This window comes from Microtus oregoni, unplaced genomic scaffold (genome assembly GCF_018167655.1).
Source record: "Microtus oregoni isolate MIOR12 unplaced genomic scaffold, Mior012 000020F_ref0000438, whole genome shotgun sequence".
Taxonomy (NCBI): Eukaryota; Metazoa; Chordata; class Mammalia; order Rodentia; family Cricetidae; genus Microtus; species Microtus oregoni.
Genome location: NW_024543079.1, coordinates 14,150,523 through 14,167,484, shown reverse-complemented (window position 1 = coordinate 14,167,484; position 16,962 = coordinate 14,150,523). Strand labels below are relative to the sequence as shown.

At 45.0% G+C, this 16,962-nt stretch overlaps 1 protein-coding gene across 1 annotated transcript in view; it reads right to left on the bottom strand.

Annotated features, from left to right (window-relative positions):
- Positions 1-11,156, bottom strand: part of Gss (glutathione synthetase) — a 34,968-nt gene extending 23,812 nt beyond the window's left edge. The window contains exons 1-2 of the mRNA XM_041670276.1: positions 11,041-11,156; positions 2,462-2,596 (exon numbers count right to left, since the gene is read on the bottom strand). Of these exons, the coding sequence (XP_041526210.1) occupies positions 2,462-2,590 (129 nt within the window). The 5' untranslated portion in view covers positions 2,591-2,596; positions 11,041-11,156. The remainder of the gene's footprint in view (positions 1-2,461; positions 2,597-11,040) is intronic.
- Between the last annotated feature and the right edge of the window lie 5,806 nt (positions 11,157-16,962).

Below are 16,962 nucleotides of genomic sequence, written 5' to 3'. Positions count from 1 at the left end.
ATTGATTCCTTGTTGTGCTATCTGCAGACATAAAGTTCCCTAAATAACCATTGGTACAGGAAAGTTAAACTGTAATTCCTCCGTGCTGGAACACTACAGCACAATGAAATTGGCCCTGAGTAGTTATGCATAAGCTAAAATGTGTCAGTGTGCAGCCAGAAATTGTCCCTCAGGACAAGCAGTGAAAGTCGGTTTCGGTAAAAGCTGGGTGATGGGAACACGAGTGGAACTGTGCGGAATTCTGCTCGGCACCGAAAGTATCAGCAGTTTATGGCTGTAGGGCTAACTGCAGGTGTCAGAAATGTGTGATAATGAGGACAGACTCAAATCAGCATATCAGAGCTTCAAACACTGGGAAAGTAAAGTTAATGAGAAGCACATGTGGCTAATATATAAATGAACTGATAATTTGATTAACTCCTTTTGACCATATAACATTCTTATAATTACAAGACACTTGTCTACCTTCATACTTATGGTAACAAGTGTAATACCAGATGATATGTGTGGGCAATGGTAGGTATCTCTAACAGCATTTCTTAAAAATGACACACTAAGCTGGGTGGTAATGGTGCACACCTTTAATCTCAGCACTCGGAAGGTAGAGGCAGGCGAATCTCTGAGCTTGAAGCCAGCCTGGTCTACGGAGCAAGTTCCAGGACAGCCTGGGATATACGGAAAGAAACCTATCTCAAACAAACAAACAGAAAATAAATACACTAAATTTCTTTTGAAGTTAAATATTTGTGGAGTGAAGGCTGAAGGCTAGAGCCACCCTTGAATTTAAACAAAATTTTGCCTTTGACTGCCTTCATCAGTTTATTTAATAACCTATTTTAATTTATAAAATATGCTAGAACCAGTGGTGGTGGTGCACGTCTTTAATCCCAGCAGTCGGGAGGCAGAGGCAGGCAGATCTCTTGAGTTCGAGATCAGCCTGGTCTACAGAGGGAGTTCTAGGATAGCCAGAGCTACACAGAGAAGTCTCAAAAAAGCCAAAAACAAAAATTGCTGCCTGACAAATTAATGTACCAATGAGTGTCTACTCTGCAAAACAGATATGTTCAAATAATATTGAGTGTTACCACATGTTTACACAAATGTGGCATAATTATGACTTTAGGAAATAGCATTCCTAAGAGCAAATAGAATAAGCAATTAGTGAATAAGAAATTTGGCTTTTTTGTTTTTTGAGACAAGGTTTCTCTGTGTAACAGCCCTGGCTGTCCTGGAACTAGCTCTTGTAGACCAGGCTGGCCTCGAACTCAGAGAGCGGCCTGCCTCTGCCTCCCAAGTGCTGGGATTAAAGGTGTGCAATACTACCATCTGGCTTTGGCATTTACTTTTAAACATTTAATTTGTTATAACCCTTAGCAATAAAAATAAACTGATATTGTTTTATCAAAAATGAAGCTATCCCTCACAGAAGACTAATTCCTTAGAAAGAGAATTAAGACAGATTGCTAAACAAACATTAAAAATACACCATAAAATAATATATATGGTTCAACTTGGATTTTGATTTACACATGTGTATATTTTATATTTTAAATTATATACATATGTTAACATATATGTGATGTGGTAGAGTCTTCTGTTTTGTGTTGATTTCATTGGTTAAATAAAGAGACTGCCTTGGCCCTTTAATAGGACAGAAAATTAGGTAGGCGGAGTAGACAGAACAGAATGCTGGGAGAAAGAAGCTGAGTCAGGCAGTCGCCATGATTCTCCGACCCCAGACGGATGTAGGCTAGAATCCTTCCTGGTAAGATACCATCTAGTGGTGCTACACAGATTATTAAAAATGGGTTAATCGATATGTAAGAGCTAGCCAATAAGAGGTTATAACTAATGGGCCAGGCAGTATTTAAAAGAATATAGTTTCCGTGTAATTATTTCGGGTAAAGTAGCCCCGCAGCTCCTTCTACATATATGTGTATGTGTGTAGAAATTAACATATACTATATATGCGTGTGTGTGTGTGTGTGTGTGTGTGTGTGTGTGTAGGGAGAAACAGGAGGACTTCCATGAGTTCAAGGCCCTCCAGGTTTACACATGAGTTTTAGGCCCTTTAGGGCTCTATGCTGAGACTCTGTTTCAAAAACAAAAAAAAAGCCATTGCAGAAAAGACAGGTGATTGGGGGTACTTGATATATAATAGGTCCCCCACCAAAGTGCATCCTGGGAATTAGTTCCTAATAGTCTCACATGGTCAATTATGTAGTCATTTTGTGTCCACTTATTGGAAGAAAGCATATCTTACAGAAATTAAGTAGCTGCCTAAATTACACTTCAAATCCCAGATTTAAGTTTGATTACTCCAGCCTGCTGCTTTTTACTTTATATACTTTTAGAAATCATTTTAGTTATTCAATAAAATAAAGGAAAGAGATGTAGTCTTTGACCCAAGGGGCTGCCCCATCCCAGGAGGGTGAGCTCAGAGCAGCATGATGAAGCTTACGTCCGAGGAGCTGGGATTCTGTGCAGACCTCAGCAACACGCCCTCAGCCAAGGCCCGGTCTATGGCTTGCCGCGCCAACTCTTCAAGCTGCTTCTCATCCTGCAAGATGCTCCCCCAGCTGGTGGCCATCCCAACCTGTGAAGACAAGAGGGCTTGGTGACCGAAGGCCCAGGGCATAGCAGCCATTGAAATGTGGCTACATCCAGTACTGTGGGACTTGAGCAGTCCCCATGGAGGGGCAATTGTGGTATGGAACCAACTGCTTCCACTTCCTCCATGTGCACAAAACAAGTTGACACATGGCTTCCATGGCTGCTCCTTCTCTCTTTGGATTCCCAATACAACAGGGTTACTCTCACAGTGAGGAAGCAAAAGCTCAGAGAAGTAAAATGACTTGCTCTAGACAATGGCAGGTCTAGCGGGTGTTTAAGCCTCTGGACTTCTCGTCAAAAACTCTTGAGGTGATATTTTGTTTATAATCTAACAAACTAAGGTTGCCTGAAGATCAGAGTGCAAAGCTAAGCCACTAGTTAGCCACAGAGGTCAGGCAGTAAGGGCACACACGTTTAAACCCAGCATTCGGGGGAGATAGAGGCAGATGGATCTCTTTGAGTTCAAGGCCACCCTGGGCTACAAGAGATTAAATCTGTCTAAAACAGAAACAGCTCACACAAAGGTGATCCCAGCACTTGGGATCACATGCCTTTAATCCCAGCACTAGGGAGGAAAACGGGAAGTGATATAGCTGGGCACGGAGAGATATATAAGGCGGGAGGAGACAGGATCGCCCCTTCAGTCTGAGGATTCGGTAGAGGTAAAAGGTCCCCCTAGTGGCTGGCTGCACTACTTCTGCCAACACCACCGCTCAGCACCCCCACCTGGGAAAGTGGCCCGATTGGGTCTGCTAGGCTTGCACAAGCAAGAGAGCATGGCAGATTCCCACTGCCATACAAAAAGATATTTGTAGGCCATGCAGTGCACTGCATGGCAGATTTAGCTTTTACTCGGATAAAAAGGGTTTATATGCTACACAGTGCTCCCCAGAGTTGAGGTGGTGAGGACGGCTCCCTCGCGGTGGTCCCGGAGCTGGTAGTGAATTGTCTCTGCCATGTAAAAAGGCTGAGAGAAGCAGAACCAGCATCCAGGCTGCTGTGACCACACTGCTTACCATTTTAAAATGTGTTGTTAGAAAAGGATCTCAGATACACAATAGGACAGATTCAGACATAAAAAACCTCTAAATGAGTCAGTGTGCTTAAAAGATGTAGGTAGGCTTGGGAGAGAAGAAAAAATATAGAGTTATAAAAGAAGTAAATAGTTTTTTAAAAAAATAAAATGAAGTCTTTAAAGAGACAGAGTACAGACAGTCATAGATTAAAAAAGTAAAGAAAAATAAGCCATGTAAAGATAGAATATACACAGAGAGCCGGGCGTTGGTGGCGCACGCCTTTAATCCCAGCACTCGGGAGGCAGAGGCAGGTGGATCTCTGTGAGTTCGAGACCAGCCTGGTCTACAGAGCTAGTTCCAGGACAGGCTCCAAAGCCACAGAGAAACCCTGTCTCGAAAAGCCAAAAAAAAAAAAAAAAAGAATATACACAGAGAGTCTGGGATTATACACATTATTGTGTTTAATTTGAATTTTTTGACTACTGAAAGACATTTGATTCTGATTTGATTCTGGAGACTGCAAAACTACACTAATATATATATATTAATTAACATAACACTAATATAATATATACATATATACACACACATATATATATATATTTTAAAGTACCTTGACCTCAAAATTTGGGTCTAAGAATATATTGCTTTGGAAAAGAGGTTCTGCTTTTGTTCTCACAGAAGATGAGAACCTTTGGATTCCTTCCAGACTAATGTAGTTTGATGGACCAAGACCCCCTGTAAGGTATCTGTAAAACCCCAAAAATACATCGCCCAACAAAAAACAGCAAGCAGTTTGGAGAGAACTGTGCCCAAATTCTTAATAATTGTTTATAAATGTTTGTTTACATTTAAAGAGGAATATGCTATAGAGATTTGCACTGGTATGGATCTTGGTTTATTGATACAAATTTAAGGCCAATTTTGTTATATGTATATTTCTGCTCTTGATTAAGGTATTGTGTTTGTGCAGCTCATTTAGAAAATGTAATGTATAATTAAGAAATGTATGTTAATAGATAATCATCTATAATAGCCATGCTTGCAGTCATGCTAGTTAGGTTTTCTAGATGTACAGAAATGTATCTCAGATGGATACTTATTCTTCAAACCTTTCAAAGACTAACAGAATATGACACTTAAAATGTTTTAGGAACTTAGGACTTTTCATGACAGTGAGACAACATCTGCTTCTGGCAGCACCAATCTACTTCAAGAGAATGATGGGCATCGAAGAGGCTCCTTATGGGCTCCTTAGTCATTTGGGCAAAAAACTGTTCTTGGCTGGGCTGCTTGATGTTATGCTGTATGAACTGGACATGCAGAACCCACAGAGAAATGATGGATAAACTTGCCTAAAGGTGAGACAGTCCTTTGGGGTTCCTGCTTCATGAGAGAACGATCAGACATTTTCCAGAACACAGAAGAAAGCAACTGATGAACTTTGCCAGTCCAAGGCATAAGAGGTCTTCAAATTTCCTCCCTCATGGAAAAGTTTGCCATTTATTATGGGCTTGTAGGCTGAAGATGGATTCCCCAACATCACAAAAGAACTTTGGGTGACTGTCCAGGCAGCAAGATGTCTCTGCCAATTCTAGAGTTTTGAATATTGCCTAAAATGCACTTCCTGTTAACTTAGGTAATATATCTTTCTGGGGTCTTTGATGGAGTTGAAGAATAGATAATTATAATTATAGTTTTCCTTAAAAGATAAAGTAGATATAAAATAGATACAAATATTATAACCATAATTCTTGCTTGATAACTGTCTGTTGAATATTCTAGGCCTGTAAGGTGAAGACAGATGCCTCAACCTTGCAGAGGAACCTTGGGTGACAGTCCAAGCAGCCAGTTGTTTCTGTCATTTCTCACATTTTTTGGAAGTCGCTTGCTCACACTTCCTGCTTACTCAATTACTATAATTTCCTTCTTGGGTCTCTGAGGGAGTTGAAAACTAGATAGCTATATTTTTTCTTGTTCACCAGACTCAAAAGAAACTCACTAAAAGGGTGTAAAGTGTATAAGGGATTCACTACAGAGGTGTAAAGGGTGTAAGGTTGAAGACATCAGAAGGTAGTTTTAGACGGTGCAAGTTATGACAGAAAGTGAATTAGGTGCAAGACTTGAGACTCATCAAAACAGGATAGATAATGGTGTATTTTCTCTGAATTTGTCAAATGCAAGTGATCTAAACATTGACTCATTTATTGCCTATATATTGTATCTAATTATTGTACTTATTATATATAGTCTTTCTAATATTAGTTATAGCCTTCTTTTTTTATTTTAGACCAAAAAGGAAAAACGTAGTGATATTTTGTTTGTGATCTATCAAATAAAGCTTGCCAGAAGATCAGAGTACAGAGCTAACCACTAGTTAGCCAGAGACCACGCAGTAGTGGCACACACCTTTATTACCAGCACTCAGGAGACAGAGGCAGACGGATCTCTGTGAGTTCAAGGCCACCCTGGGCTACGTGAAATTAAATCCGTCTAAAAGAGAAACAGAGCTCACACAAAGGTGATCCCAGCACTTGGGATCACACGCCTTCAATCCCAGCACTAAGGAGGTGGAGACAGGAGTGATATGGCTGGGCCGAGAGAGGATTATAAGGTGGGAGGAGACAGGAGCTCAAATGCAGTCTGAGGATTCAGCAGAGGTAAAAGGTCTCTCTCTAGTGGCTGGCCGCATTGCTTCTCTGATCTCTCAGCTTTCCCCAATGTCTGACTCCAGGTTTTTATTATTAGAATCCACGCTACAAAACTCCTCAGTGGAGAAAAAGGCAGCAGTGCCATAGATATGTGACTGGACCAAATAACTCCCCTCCCAGAACTACAGATTCCCTACCTGTGAACAAGTGGGAAGGGATAAGCGAGTGGTTTCCAAGTCTGGCTCAACATTCTGGGTTGCTTGGGAAAAATACATATTACAGAGCCCCACCCCAGAGATTATGATTGAAGGGGCTCAGCCTGAGGAAGGAGTTGAAATTGCATTTTAAAATGCTTTCCTAAAATGGAAACTATTATAGTAAATTGTTAACGTCCCCTCTTTAATTGTTTTATTACATTTCTTTATTAGTGTGTATGCTGCCATGGAATGCTTGGTAGAGGTCAGACAACAATCTGCAAGTCAGTTCCTGCCTTCCATTATGGGGGGGGGGGGGCAAACTGAGGTCATTAGCCTTGGGGCAAAGACCTTCCCCTAAAGAGTCATCTCTTTCTGTGCTAGTTTCCTTTCTTATTCTGACGACCACAGATCTCAAACAAATTATACAGCAAGGAGGAAACTGTGGAGTCTCAGGAAATGCAGGGGAGGTCAAGAGTTGTGGAATATTCCTTTACACTGTGAAGATGTGCCACTGTGATTGGTGTAATAAAGAGCTGAATGGCCACTAGCTAGGCAGGAAGAGGTTAGGTGGGACTTGGGACAGAGCAGTCTGGGGAAGGAGAAAAGCAGGGTCACCAGCCAGCTGGGAAGAAACAGGATGGGAAGTACAGAGTAAAGGTAGCCAAACCACGTCAAAGAATGTAGATTTGATGGTGGCGCACGCCTTTAATCCCAGCACTCGGGAGGCAGAGGTAGGCGGATCTCTGTGAGTTCGAGACCAGCCTGGTCAACAGAGCTAGTTCCAGGACAGGCTCCAAAGCCACAGAGAAACCCTGTCTCGAAAAACCAAAAAAAAAAAAAATAAATAAATAAAATAAAATAAAATAAAAATATGGGTTAATTTAAGCTAATTTAAGAACTAGTTTGGAACAAGCCTAAGCTAAAGCCAAGCTTTCATAATTAGTAATAAATCTCCGAGCCATTATTTGTGAGCTGGTGGTCCAGAGAAAATCCATCTCCAATCAGTTCTCCCGTATACTAGCCAGGAGCCGGTTTACTAGCATAAAAGAATTACATCTTTATGTGGACATTTATCACCACAGCATAAATGGGACAGAAAATATGTATGTATGTATGTATGTATGTATGTATATATTTGGTTTTTCAAGACAGGGTTTCTCCTTAGCTTTGGAGCCTGTCCTGGAACTCGCCCTCTGTAGACCAGGCTGGATTCAAACTCACAGAGATCCTCCTGCCTCCGCCTCCTAAGGGCTAGGATTAAAGACATGTGCCACCACCACCCGGCCCACAGAAAATATTTTTAAGAAATCACATTATCATCAATCCCAGCACTGGGGAGGCAGAGGCAGGCAGATATCTCTGAGTTTGAGGCCAGCCTGGTCTACAGAGTGAATTCCAGGACAGTCAGGGCTGTTACAGAGAAACCCTGTCTCAAAAAATAAAAACAAAAAAGAAAGAAGTCACATTGTCAGGGTGGAAATACCTGACACCCAGCTGCCCAGCCCAAAGTGAAGAAGTCCTCTGCCCAGCCGCCACAGGAGCTGGGGAGATGCACCAAAGCATATTGGGCTACTCATTCATTTTGCAGCAGGTTCAGGGTTCGGAGGATCTGGATAAAAATCTGGTCACTCTTTCTGTTCTACCCTGCTGTCCTTTAACTCTAGGAAACAAACATGGCTGTCCATGTCAGTGGTTGTCAGGAAGAGAATTAGACAATGACAGATGACCTCCATCATTTCAGCCTGTCTCCTCACAGATGAGCTGGTTCTAGACAATCCATCCGAGTCTGCCGGCCTCAGCATAAAGCTTTGCCAGAACCGGCATGTGACCTCAAGATGGCTCAAACAGCAGCCCTGCTGGGTGAGAATGGGAGACCGCAGTCACTGAGAACAAGACTGCAGCAGACAGACCTGGGTGTGAGCCGTTAGCTGACTTCCCTTAAAGACACTGCAGGTTGAATGAGAAATGAGTGACGTTTCTCAGCATGGTCAGGGCTTTAGTAGTCAGTTCTCTGCTCCTATAGAGAAAAGCCTGAATCTGAAGAACTTTATAAAGAGGCTTATTACTTAGCATGGTCGTACAATGTCTATGATCCCAGCAGAAGCGGGGCCATTTCTGAAAGTTCAAAGCTAACCGGAGCTACACATTGAGTACCAGGCCAGCTAGGGCTAAGGTACTGTCTTAAATAAATCTTTTTTTTTCTTCCTTTCTTTTTGTGTTTTTTTAGACGCGGTTTCTCTGTATAGCCTTGGCTGTCCTGGATGACGTTGAACATACAGATTTGCCTGCCTCTACTTCCCAGTGCAGGGATTAAAGATGTGCACCACCACTGCCAGGCTTAATATATATATATTTCAAATAAGAAGTTTTATTACTCTTTTTTTTTCCTGGTCAGGATCTTGCTATGTCACTCAGGCTGGCCTCCAACTCAGCAATTCTCTCCTCTCCCAAGCAAGGGCGTCAGGGCAGGAGCCACCACACCCAGCTGAACAATTAACTTAATTAACAATTAAGCTCTCCGTTTTGAACCTGCAGGGCACGGCTTTGGTGAGGACTCCCTGGCTGACAGCCTTTCTACGTGAGCAGGAAGAAACCAAATAGTACAACTCAGGCTCACTCATAACAGCTCACTCCTGTCTTAGTGCCTTCCAAGGGCAGCTTCTTAACCATCTAGGGACATCCCACCAGGCCTCACCTCTTAAAGGTGCTACCACCTCCCAAAGTCACCTCACTGGGGACCAAGCCCAACTCATGAACCCATAGCAGAGAGCTATGCATAGGAACTTGTCCCAGCTGTAACCACTTCATAAGCAGTGGGAGACTTGTTAGCAGTCAGATAGCAATTTATTAACCGGGCCTATGGCTCCAACAGTAGAGCACCTGGACCGCCACTACTCCCATCTCTACATACTAGGAACTTCAGTAGCTGTCCGTTGCAGGGCTTTGCTTAGCTGACAACACTGCTAATGCCAGGCCCTTGGCTAGGTGCTGGGGACACAGAGAAAGATAACACATTAAAAATAATTACTATGGATAGGCACGGTGGCACACACCTGGAATTCCAGCACTCAGGAGATAAAGGCAGGAGGAGTTTGAGGCTAGCCTTGGCTACACAACAAGACCCTGTACCAGTAATAACAGTAACATGGTTGAGGCAATGGCTCACAAGCGTGAGAACTTAATACCCAGCACCCACATAAATGCTGGGCAGGTGGAGGTAGCCTATAATCCCAGAACTTGTAGGGCAGAGACAGAGATAAGCAGGGAGTGATCAAGGAAGACATCTGATGCTCAGGTTCCACATGTACATACAAACACACCCTCACATGCAAACACTGACAGGCACATCTGTATGCGTGCACACGCCTACACACACACACACACACACACACACACACGCTCCAAAATAAGGTGGAGCACAACGGAAGAAACTAGAATGTTGACACCGGGCATCCATGTATACTCATGCACACAAACACTATAGTAATAATAACAATAATTAGAAAACTGCTAGCTAGGCCTCTTGTTCTTCTTTCTATAGCTTTAACCGTTCTGTGACTTGTCTGGCTGGCGACACTTCAGTTTGTATGTTCACAGCAAGTATTTTCCTGATTTGCAAACATTCAGCTGCTCCCTGGGATGCGCCTCCTCTGGCGACTCTCACCCTGGCACCCAAGCCTCCCGTGCACGTGCACGTTTCTCTTACATCCCATCTCTTCCAGGCCTGTGGATTCTGCTGAATCTGCTGAATTCTGCGCTCTGAATTCCTCTGTGTCTGCCTCTACTGATCTAGCGGAGCACTGGCCAACCCTCTCCTCTTCCCTAGGCACTAAGTGGATTCGGAGTAGGAAAGGCATCTTAAGGGACTGAGAAACACCAGCCTCTCTCCCACTTCCAGGTCTTGGCTGATGCTGGCGTTCCAGTGGCTTAAAGGCTCTCCCGCAGAGCTACATTCCCCAGCCGCTGTGTTCATTCTGGAACACTCCCCCCAACTCGTGATTTAGTTTGGGAAGCCACCCTGGACTTCCTACCTCTACCATAAATACAGCATTTTCCTTGATACTCTCTGCTAGTACCAGATCATTATAGTCAATGAAAGTTAAATAAGTAGTGATGAATGAATCACCCAAACTTTAAAACGCCCACATAGAAATCCGGTCGGACTTTAATCCCATGGGCGAGGCCAGTGCGGGCTCAGGGCCTCAAGCTACGACAGGGTCGCCGGCCCAGGCTTGTCCCCCATGACGGGCCCCGTTCACTCCCCTTCCCTGCACAAAGTTTGGTGGTGGCTTTTTAAATATTTTTCCTAGAACTCCGGCTCTAGCCTTGTTGATCGCGTCCGAGGTGGAAGCAGGCGAGCTATCTAGGTTCGGCACGCGCCAGCCCAACCCCCTCACTGGACACAAGTTTCCCCGGTGCCGGCCGCCGTCCCAGCCGCCGCGACTGCTCGCTCGGCCGCCCGCCCGCCCGCCGCGTTCCAATCACTCTCAGACCCCTCCCTCACAGCTCTCCTCCCAAGGAAACTTGACCCTCGCCAGCCGCCGTCGCCGAGCCCCGACCTACTCGTTTGTTGTCCAGCAGCTCGCCAAGCACAAACTTAGCACGCCGTTACCCAGGCTCAGGGGGCGGGGCCTCGGCACGACCCAGTGCGCCTGCGCAGACCGCCCCGCTGGGCTTAAAGAGGAGGGTGGGGAAGGAGCCCCGCGGCGGATAAAGCTGGACGGCGGCCGGGAAGGGGCACTCCGCGAGAAGCGACCTGAGTTTAGGGATACAGCGGTATCCTGAGGGACGGACTTTGGGAAGCAGGAAAGGGGTGTGACATGGACAGGACGCTGCCCGTAGGCTTAGATCCCAGAGCCAGAGCCAGTGACATCCTGAGAGATGGGTACACTCAGTGTAGAATAGGGCGTTGGCTCTCCTGGGAGCCGAACTGGGTCCTCTGCAAGAGCAACAAGTACCCTTATCCGCCCTCTCCCCAGCCCCGAGGAACTGTTTTTAAATATGCAACTTCATGATCTTCTTACCCTCAACACAGACCCCTCACCCTCTGGCAACCCACAGCAATTTCACTTTCTTAATCCTCGATTGTGAGAGGTTTGTTCAAAATCTGAGAACCTGATTTAAAAAAAAAAAAAAAAAAAAACAAGGCGGATCTCTGTGAGTTCGAGACCAGCCTGGTCTACAAGAGCTAGTGCCAGGACAGGCTCCAAAGATACAGAGAAACCCTGTCTCGAAAAACTAAGAAAAAAAAAAAATTAGTTAAATGACGTTTGCCTGACCAAACCCTAGGGAATTAATTACGACTAAGATACCAGACTCCTAACTGGTTTGGTGTAAATAATAAGTGAGCCCTACAGTGTGGGGCAGGCTGTTCAGAGTCCCAAGGAAGAAACCTTGGGACTGGGGTTTTAGCGGAGAAAAGAGACAGTTTGCTATGTTAGGTTTGGGCAGATGCGGCCAGATTTTAGGTGTGAGACGTTGAGGCTGAGGCAAGCCATGGTTGTGGAACTAGAGAAAGGGGATGTCAAACTGAAGACAGATTTAGAAGGGAGAATTGTTACTGACTGTAAATCAGTATCCCAAGCCAGGGACCAGAATGCTTCAACTCCCTAGACAAAGCATGTACATCTCTCCCTAGGACATACAGCCCTCCAGACTTTTTGTATAAATGGGGCAGAGTTGGTAGATAGGTGGTCTGGTAATTGCCAAATCTGTGTTTGCTGTCTGATACCTTTTCCTTGTCGCTTCGGTACCTAACCAGATAGGAAGCAGCGGTTCCAAGTGACAGCAAAGAAAACCATTTCTAATGCATAATGAAATTACCACAAGCAGGGAGTCCTGGGTTTGAGTCTGTAATCCCCACCCTTGCTAGACTGAGGCAGGAGGATCTCAGTGAGTTCTAACCCAGTCTGGTTTGCATAACAATTCCAGGCCAGCTAGAGTTAGATGGTGTGACCTTGTCTTAAAAAACCCAAACAAACAAAAATGAAATTATAATAAAAACAAAGGCACCATGACCCAGGGATTCCTGTACAGGTTCCTCTCCTGTAAGACAGATCAGCAGTGACACACCTACCTGGTGATTGTGGCTGAAATGTGGGCAGGATCCCAGATCTTTTGTTTTTTTAATTTTTTTTTTTTTTGAGACAGGGTTTCTCCGTAGCTTCTTTGGTTCCTGTCCTGGAACTAGCTCTTGTAGACCAGGCTGGCCTCGAACTCACAGAGATCCGCCTGCCTCTGCCTCTCGAGTGCTGGGATTAAAGGCGTGCGCCACCACCGCCCGGCAGGATCCCAGATCTTAACAGCCCTTTGGTTGAGGCTCCTCACATTGTGGCTTTGTTTCCATTTTGTAGACATGGCCACTGAGCCTGAAAAGTTACCTAACTCGTTCAAAGTGATATGGTGTATAATGAGAGTGGGAACGAAGGGCCAAAGGTCGTCCAGGCCTGGCCTTGCCCTTTCTGCTCCTCTTCTAAATCCTGGCATCACTGGCTCCTTGTATATTCATATGTTTACCCCTTAGAAGCCACCCGGCCTTGTCAGTCTGTCACACAGCAGTTACTAGTGCCTGAAACTCCTTCTACTTGGTTATTGTTTCCATCTCCTTGTGTGAATTCCATCAGCATGGCCTCTGTCTTGTTCACTACCCCCTGAAAGGCCCAGGAAAGGAAAAGACAATCAACTTCAACAATTAAACAGGCTTAGCCTGAGAGAAGATCAGAGCCTTTAGAAGGGAGAGCTCTAGATTGAGAAACCAGAGGACTGGTGCTGAAGAGATAGTCCAGCGGTTAAGGGCACATGGAAGCTCCTGATCCTCCTGCCTCTACATTCCAAGTATTGGGATTACAGGCATGTGCCATCACACCACACCGAGCTTTGGTCTGGTCCTTTGATTGGGAAACCCCGCCCCCACTGCCCCAGGGTCTGGGCAGCACTTGGCTGAAATCTCTCTTTAGCCATGACATCACCCCTTTTGGTACTATGGTTTATGAAGTTATATGTCTCTCCACCTGACATCACCCCTTCTGGCACTACGGTTTATGAGGCTATGTATCTCTCCCCCTGGCTGGGGGCCACTGCTTCAGCTACTCAGAGTTTAATTCCTCTGCCTTCCAACCTCTAGATGGGCCTAGCCCAGACTTGCTGCTCAGGAAATGCCTGCGGAATCAACGTGGGGCTCTTGCATGTCTTGAGAATTTGCCACGTGCCAGACCTGTCCCTGGCACTTCACAGGAGCCATCTTGTTCCCACTCCTGCAGCAATCCAGCGACTGTGGGAGGGAGACACTCTTGTCCTTGTTTTACTGGGAAGAACTAGAGAAGCCGGACTCTGTTGTAGGCCCACTTGCCATTGCTGTTAGGACCAAAACTGGCCCTAGGGCAGCTGTTCTCAACCTGTGGGTCGTGGCCCCTTTGGTGGTCAAAGGACACATTTACAGGAGTTGCCTAAGACCATCAGAAGTCAGATGATTCCGAACAGTACCAGAGTTACAATTATGAAGTAGTCATTTTATGGTTGGGAGTCACCACAGCGTGAGCAACTGTGTTAAAGGGGCGGAGCATTAGGAGGGTTGAGAGCCAGGGCTCTTGGGCACCCATGCTCACTGTCCTCTGGAACTGGGGAGGCTGCTACTTCCAAGCCCTAGGATCCTCAGAGACCTATCACAAATTCTGGTCAGCTCTAGACTCATTTATGAGCAAAGAAAAATCCCAGAAAGGAGAGAAAACTGAGCTAGCGAGAAGGTGTCTCGGGATAAGGTTTTCGCCACCAAGAGTGAAGATCTGAGTTCATTCCCCAGGACCCACATGGTGGAAGGAAGAACCGAATCCCACGAGTGTGCTGTGACTCCTGCGTGCGCACAAACACAGCTAATTAAAGGCAAAAAGATTAAACTTTGCGACTTTTCCTGTTCTGAATATTTTATATGAATGGAATTGCATCACACTGAATTCTGTGGCTTTCCTTCAGCCAGCGTGATGTAGGCTGGCTGCTCTTGCAGAAGACCACTGTTCAGTTCCCAGAACTCACAGGGCAGCTAACTCTACTTCCAGAGAATCCTGAACCCTCTCTGGCTCTATTGGCACCAGGTATATATATATGGTATACACTCATACATGCAGGTAACACAAAGAAGACAAACTCCACTCTTTTAGGTTAAATACTCACATTTGTGAATATACCACATTTTGTTCGTTAGTTTAACACATTTGAGCTATTTTCCCTTCTTAAACATTTTTTTCCCCTTAAGACAGAGTCTCATTATGTAGCCTTGGCTAGCCTGGAATTCACTCGAGACCAGGCCTGCCTCTGCCATCCAAATTCTGGGATTAAAGGCATGTGCCACCCTGCCTAGCCTGTTCTCACTTTTTGCTATTCTGAATGTTGTTGCTATCCACATACATGCCTGTGTGTGAAGATTACATCTTTCTTTTTTAAGATTTATTTATTATGTATACAGTGTTCAGCCTCTATGTATGCCTGCAGGCCAGAAGAGGGCACCAGATCTCATTACAGATGGTTGTGAGCCACCACGTGGTTGCTGGGAATTGAACTCAGGACCTCCGGAAGAGCAGTCAGTGCTCTTAACCTCTGAGCCATCTCTCCAGCCCTGAAGATTACATCTTATAGTCCATTTGAGATGTCTAGAAGTGAGAGTGTGGGTTGTGTTAATATAAGTTAAATCATTTAAGGAATTGACTACTGTTTTCCCAAATGGTGGTGGGTATATGAATTATGGCTTTTCATCTTCTCTAGTACTTGTCTGTCTGATTATAGTCCTCTCAAGTAGGGTGAAGTATCTCATTGTGGATATTTTATTTTGTTTTGTTTTGTTTTTGAGTCACGTAGCTCAGGCTGGCCTCCAACTCTTATGTTGTTAGCATTCTTCTGTGGTTTCTGTTTCTGTTCCTGCCTAGGCTTCCCTTGATGGTGGACTTTGTGCTGGCTAGTCTTAGGTCAACTTGACATAAGCTAGGATTGCCAAATCTCAATTAAGAAATTGCCACCATAAAATCAGTTTGTAGGCAAGCCTGGAGGGCGTTTTCTTAATAGTAAATGCTGAGGAAGGGAGGTGTGGTGCTATCCCTGGGGAAGCTATAAGAAAGCAGGCTGAGCCAGACATGAGAAGCAAGCCATGTCCTGCATTAGTCTTATCTCCAAGTTCCTGCTCTGTCTGAGTTCCCACCGTGACTTCCTTCAATGGACTATCACTCGTGAGCCACATAAACCCTTTCCTTCCAAGCTCCTTTTGGTCAGTGTTTACCTCAGAGAAGCAGATGAGGACACCGAGACTCAGAATTGTCCAATTATTATTATTATTATTATTATTATTATTATTATTATTATTATTATTATTATTATTTCTAATCCACTGGTTGAGAAGTGACCACTCACTGTGGCTTCCCAGATTAATTGCTATTAATAGTGAGACCTTAAACAAACAAAAAGTCACCAGGAAAATTCAAGTAAGTTGATCATGTCTCATATCTGTGTTGTCACAGAGCAAACCTTCCCTGTCTTTTGGGAGGCGGTTTAAGATAGGGCCTCCCACTGTAGCTCAGGCTGGACTGAAATTCACAATGTTGTGCACCATGGCCTTAGACTCATAGCAGCCCTCTTGCCTCAGTTTCCTGAGTGCTAGGATTATAGGCATGAGCAACCACGGCCAGTATTAACAACTGAATGTAAATATACTAAAATAAAATACAAATTAATTAAGAAACACAGTCTGGCAGGGAATGTAGCTCAGGGGTACATGGCTACCATGTGCACTGCCGTGGTTCAATCCTCAGCACTACAACCTTTTTTAAAAATAGAAAAAGAAAATCAAGCCATAAAAACTCTAAGGGCTCTGCTTGAGTCCCCCTGTGCTTGAGCTGATGAAGCCCAGCTTTAGAGACATGAGGCTGAGGTAGGGTCACCCTCTGGGTACCCAGAATAGGGCACCATCAGCCAGCTTTCCCAGGTTATTCTTTTGAGAGAGTTTCCGCTCTCAGCTCCCAAACTTGCTGACCATGACCATGAAGCAAGGGCAGAGCCAAGCCTTGTACATCCCTTCCCCTTCCTGCTTGCTTTTACTGAGGATGGTTAGGTGCTCTTTCTCTGATCTCTGTTCTCACTCCACCAGATGGGGCTGTCTCCGTTCCTTGGAGGCCCCAGGTTTGTCATTAACCCCCTGTCTTGGGCGTGTCTTCCTTAACCAGTCTGATGGCCCTTAAGAGTGAGCCAGGTCCCGGACTGGAGCTCTTAGTCAGCATCTGATGCCTTTAATTAAGTGGGCAGCCGACCCAGTCAGGACCGGTCGTCCTGATCCCAAGACCCAAGGCAGGGCCTGAGCTTTGGCACAGGATTTGGGCTGCTGTGGTCCTATAAGATCCTGGGACTTCCCTCTCATGTGTTGAGCCCCTTAGGGCCACTCTTGCAAAATGTTGACTAACCTGGGCACCATCTTAAACTCTATCCCCAGAGTGGCAGACTCAAGATTTC